This window comes from Parasteatoda tepidariorum, chromosome X1, assembly GCF_043381705.1.
Source record: "Parasteatoda tepidariorum isolate YZ-2023 chromosome X1, CAS_Ptep_4.0, whole genome shotgun sequence".
In the NCBI taxonomy this organism is placed as follows: Eukaryota; Metazoa; Arthropoda; class Arachnida; order Araneae; family Theridiidae; genus Parasteatoda; species Parasteatoda tepidariorum.
Window position 1 is genome coordinate 11,284,124 of NC_092214.1, and position 6,000 is coordinate 11,290,123.

The 6,000-nt window shown below is 27.9% G+C and overlaps 1 protein-coding gene across 1 annotated transcript in view; it reads left to right on the top strand.

The window, feature by feature from the left end:
* Window positions 1–2,798, top strand: part of LOC107439845 (uncharacterized) — a 30,223-nt gene extending 27,425 nt beyond the window's left edge. Inside the window, exons 11-12 of the mRNA XM_016052579.3 lie at window positions 1,717–1,743; window positions 2,337–2,798. Of these exons, the coding sequence (XP_015908065.1) occupies window positions 1,717–1,743; window positions 2,337–2,341 (32 nt within the window). The 3' untranslated portion in view covers window positions 2,342–2,798. The remainder of the gene's footprint in view (window positions 1–1,716; window positions 1,744–2,336) is intronic.
* The last annotated feature ends 3,202 nt before the right edge of the window (window positions 2,799–6,000 follow it).

A 6,000-nucleotide genomic window follows, 5' to 3' on the forward strand; every position in this document is an offset into this window, starting at 1 on the left:
TTATTTTATTTTCTGTTTTTACGTGTTATTTTTACTTATTGTGTTCTATTTTATTTGTTGCAATTTTCGTAAAAAATTTTTTTGAGTGCTCCTCTCACTATTGTATTAATGTATTTTGCTTGGCTATATTGATACAAAATCAGAAAGCACTCTTCTTTGCGTATATAATCGTGTGGGCTGATGAAAAGATTATATCTTTTATTTTCCGGATTTTTTTAAAATTTCATCCTTTTTTCCTTTTAATCTTTTTATCAGCCCACACGATTATATCCGCAAAAAAGAGTGCTTTNTTCCCGTTTATGTAAGTACATTTGAATTCGCTACTCGCTTCATTGATTTTGTTTTATTCTGCTTTTTCTTTTTTTTTTCTTTTTATTTTATTTTATTTTCTGTTTTTACGTGTTATTTTTACTTATTGTGTTCTATTTTGTTTGTTGCAATTTTTGTAAAGAATTTTTTCGAGTGCTCCTCACAATATTGTATTAATATATTTTGCTTTGGCTATATTGATACAATATCAGAAAGCACCCTTCTTTGCGTATATAATCGTGTGGGCTGATAAAAAGATTATATCTGTTATTTTCCGGATTTTTAAAAAAAAAATTTTTTTTTGTTTTTCTCCAGTTATTTTTTATTTATTATTTATTATCATTTGTCTTCCCCCCCCCCTTTTTTTTCATATGTCTGTTATTTTCCTTTGTTTTATCTTCATTTTGAACTATATATATATATAATTCTGATTAATAAAACCAAAATATACGGTATTTAAACCATTGATTGGAAAACATTTTCATTAGTATGGTAACTGCGAAAATTCAAATTTTCCAAATTATAGTTCTTATTAACTCACATTTAGTAAAAAATACAAAATTGAAAAGTAAATTAAACATGGTAAATTTTAGCATCTTCTGGTAACTATGACCATACTTATTTTTCTCAGTGTAAAATAGGACCGGGTAGTTAAATTCTTTTGCTGGGTCTGGTTAATAACCAGGTAATTTCCGGATATCCATCTCTAATTGAAATGAGCCAACCTGCCCCATTTAACAGGATAATAATCTATATATTTCAGAAAAATGGAAAATATTTTTGACTCTTTAATTTTGTTCTTTATATTATTATAAAAGTTAGAAAATGGTTTTTTATTGCAAAAATAAAATTTTAAGTTCAATAATTACTGTATTTATAGTTTTTACATACACCTAAAAAAAGTAACGGATTACACGTCTTATTCAATTAGAGCAAATGAAACAAAATTTGAAACTAAATATAATATAACTAATATATAATATTGAAACACAACAATAAAAATTTTAATATATAACTTTTACAAATCTTGTTTGTGTCTGAGCACCCACAACATGACAACACCCACATTTTCCCTCCCTCGACTAAAGTCGTAATGGGTGAAAAACTAGTACACCACTAATGCCATCTATTAGGAAAATAGTGAATCCTAAAGTAGAAACGAATTTGATCGGGCATATCAAATACTGGACGTAGTAGTGATTCCGGCGACACTGGCAAGTAGCATTCCTAAATGTGACAAAAAGGTTGCGTAATAATATTAGAATATCTTGAAGACTTCCACAAAGTATTCGATTGTTTCCGCATTGCGTCAGCGCTTATTTGTTTCTTGAAATTTAGACTAGTTTTGTTTCAATCATTTGTTGTTAATTAGAACCATATTTTGAAATAATGAAATTTATGTTACAGGTCCAGAAAAGAATAAGCCTAAATCCAGTAAGTATGCGGACAATATCAATATTATTATACACTCCCTGGACAAATTATTCTATGTAAAATCTTCATTATCAGTTGATATTGTGCAGCTATATTGTTTTTAAGCCGCTTAAACCGGTTTGCATTTGTTTACATTCGTGTATCAATTGGTTAACATTGCGATGCAATAGGAAGCATGTATATAAAAAATCTCTTGAATAAAAACCCATTACATCTATGTTTAAATATTAAATATCATCGCGCAAAACATGAATCTATTAAAAACTACAGTGCGTCTAATAATTTGGTCTAATTGTTATAATATACTAATATAATTCCTGATATAGTAAATATTCTATATTTATATAATATATCGTCCAATTTGTCTAATCGTCTAATTTAACAAATTGACACACGAACGTAAACAAGTGCAAACCGGTTTCAGTCGCTTAAAAACAATAAAAATGTATAGTAGTATCACCTGATAATTGAGATTTTGTGTGGAATCTTATAGTGTGTCGAATAATATGGCCTAGGATTGTAATTATCAATATTATTTGTTAGTTTAAGTGTTTCAACTAATAAAAATGTCTAATCCAATATATTTTTTACAGGTTAATATGTTTCAAGAATAACACGCTTAGTAGTTGCACAACCTTCAACATTTTCCAAAAAAAGATAGGGTCTTCCATAGTAAAAATCACATTTATTTTACAAATATCCAGGAAAGATATCACAAAGTTGCAATTCAAATTGTATATAATGAAGCCTATTTTATTGGAACAGAGAAGGACTTTAGATAATTTATTTCTTACTAAATAAGCAGAATTATTGAAGTGATTAACAATTTTCATAGATTCATATAACAATTTTTTTTATTAACTTCACTGCTTTGCTTTAGTAACTTTTAATTTTATGAATTCGTGTGTCATAATTTAATGCATAAATTATATTTAAATGTACATAATTAATGTAGTTCTATTCGCTTGCCATTGATTGTGATTGATCACTGAAATATAGCAGTTTCAAAATGTAATCATTAAAGTTTTATGTAGACAATAAATTATTATTTAACATTATGTGACTTTTCCTTTAAGAAAAACTTCTCTTCCACATAGAAAAAGTGAGTTTTTTACACAATATAAAAATGCAATTTCTTTGTCTTTTAGAAAACCACTTTCAGATTTTTTCTATGCTTTAAATGAACTAATGTATGAGATAGAAAGTGCTCTTCAATTATAATAATTTCAATATGTGGATAACCACCAGCTAACTTATCTTCTGACATAAAATGCTTTTGATATTATACTTCAAATCAATGTACAAAAATGGACCCTCCGGTATTTTTTGATCTAAAGATCGGATCTACATGCTCTAGGACTCATTCTTAATGGTTCTAGAGAGTGACGTCAAATGTACTAATTAATTAATTTAAACGGTATTATAAATTAAGAAATTAGACACAAAAACGTATTTTCTCCGATTAGACATACCTTTTCCCGACGGATTTTTGACCCCCAAAATATAGTAGCCGCAATCCAGAAATATTGTTTTAATAGTTTGTTCAGAAGAGCGGTTTAAAGATTTTTACCCTTTAATGTTAACTTTAGTTTTTGCGTATTTCACTTTATCTATAAAATTCTTTTAAGCAAATTGAAATAATTTTGCATAGAATTGTAAAATTCGTTTTAATAAAGATAATTTCAGGCGAAATATAACTTTTATTAAATATTTTATTTAATGATAGTCGAAAGACTTTAGAAATGTTAGGTATACAATTTTTNTCAGAAGCGCGGTTTAAAGATTTTTACCCTTTAATGTTAACTTTAGTTTTTGCGTATTTCACTTTATTTATAAAATTCCTTTAAGCAAATTGAAATAATTTTGCATAGAATTGTAAAATTCGTTTTAATAAAGATAATTTCAGGCAAAATATAACTAGTCGAAAAACTTTAGAAATGTGAGGTATACAATTTTTTTCATCATTTTGAAGAATGTAGTTTTAAATGGCAAAATAGAAAATTTGAGCAGTCAAATTGTCCCTGAGAAATAAAAAAAAACTTTTCGAAATTTGGTCCCCTACCTCCTTAATTTTTTGTGACTTCATAACTATAAGGTCAAAAATAAATCGTACTGATATGAGGTAAACAATAATTAATTATCTGTGTGAAAGGTTATTCGTTGCATACGTAAAAAGATTTTGCTGATCTTGGTTTAAAATCTGCCTTCAGCTCTGCACTGAAAAGATAAACATCTGTGGCAAATTTTTTAAAATGTAAGTTAGGCTAATATTCGTTTCTTGGACGCAAATTTAAAATTTGTAAATTGAAAAATCATTAAAAATTTCAGCTACTTTGCTTGAATTTTATATTTTAAGCAGATAGACTCACTCTTTTTCTCAAATGGAGAAATTAGCGTTCTACCTCACTGATATTCACTTTAAAAGCATCTTAGAAAAAAGAGGAATTATTAGGAGAAATTTTAAAAGTCTCTCTATATTTATTTACAATATATATTAACAATGAGTCCCCTGATTTAAATAACCCTCCTTTTGTTCGTAAAATTATACTACGTAACATTTTGAAGAAAATTCGAATTTTACAATTTAATGGACAAAACCATTTCGAAGTTTGTACAAAACGGGGCATGATATCTTTAAATAGAATACGTGGTTGCAAAAGATGTACTTATAACTTTATTTGCAAAACTGAACTATTACAACTTATTATTACAAAACTGAACGGTACAGAAGAGAATATCGAACATTTAAATTATTCAAAAGCCAATCGATGCACACAAAAATAACATATCAAAATGTTAACACATCACACAAATGTTATCACATTAACATATCAAAATGTTTTGTTAAATGTAAAGTCCTCAAAAAAGAAAAAAAAAAAAAAAAGAAATCACCCTGAATAACTTTCTTTCTAATGATCGGATTTTCACGAACTAAGTGTCAATCTTAATGGTTCCTGGGGGTAACCTCAAATATACTAATTAATTAGTGCTAACTATTAATTAAGTTACGAAATCAGACACAAAAACCTACTTTCTCTGAATAAACATACATTTTTTTTTTTTACATATTTGGAATCTAGGCACTTGAATCAGACAAAATTTTAAAAAAATTGGGTCGTAAATTCGGTCGCAATAAAGGTTTATATATTTGGCGATAGTCCAGAAAACCTCCAAAAAAATTCGCCAGCACAAATGAATATTTTAAGGTAACCTATTGACTAATTCAGAAGAGGAATACTTAATTTTACTAGGTTGCTAGGCAACCAAGCTCTGGTTGTAAAAAAATTGAAATAATGTTCTGTGATTGCTCGGAGAGGTTTAATTAATTGTTAATAGAAAATATCTCAAAGTTTCTAGGCAATAGACAATTTTTAAGCTGATTTCTGTCCAAAAAGCAAAAACAAAAAACTTTTTTAATCTCCTTTGAAAAGAAAATTTGAATCGATTTATAAATTATTTATGATTTTCTAAGCTTTTAGAATTTATATACATGAACTTTTTATCTGATATTATTTAGATTATGTTGTTTTTGCTATATCTATTCGAGGATTTCATACTAAAATCAAATTAACATAACTTATTATAGCTATATACAAAATTTTAGGGATAATAATTTTTACAGCTTTAATCGAGTCTTCTAGGCAAGAAAGTTTAAAGGAAAAAAAAGTGCTTGAAAAATAGAATGTAGATTGTATAGTAATTCTAATGCACATTCACAAGGTTTTCTATAATTTACGATATTTCTTTTTTCTATAACTCAAGGAATTGCTGACTGTTTAGAGGCATTTTAAAAACATTGAAATATGTTATGTTTAAGAAAAAGATATTGAAATAATATCTTGCATATTGTATGATTGATTGTTCAAAAAATCGCTTCATTCTGCTAGATATTTAGGTTGCATGGTTTTCTTTGGATAAAGATGATTAGCACAAATAGCATTCTCATATTTCGATACATTCTGAAACTTACGTTCGCAAATTCGCCATAAAATGTCGCACAGCATATTCTTCAATTACAATGAGCTACATTTACCACCAACTACGGGCCGGGATAGCCTGGTCGGTAGGGTGCTGGGCCCATGTCCAAGAGTTCGTGGGTTCGAACCCCGCCTACCGAAGACTCTCCGTGTAGAAAAGTGACTGATGCACGTAAAATCTGTCGAATCACAAAATTACTCCATGTTCNGTTTTCTATAATTTACGATATTTCTTTTTTCTATAACTCAAGGAATTGCTGAATGTTTAGAGGCATTTTAA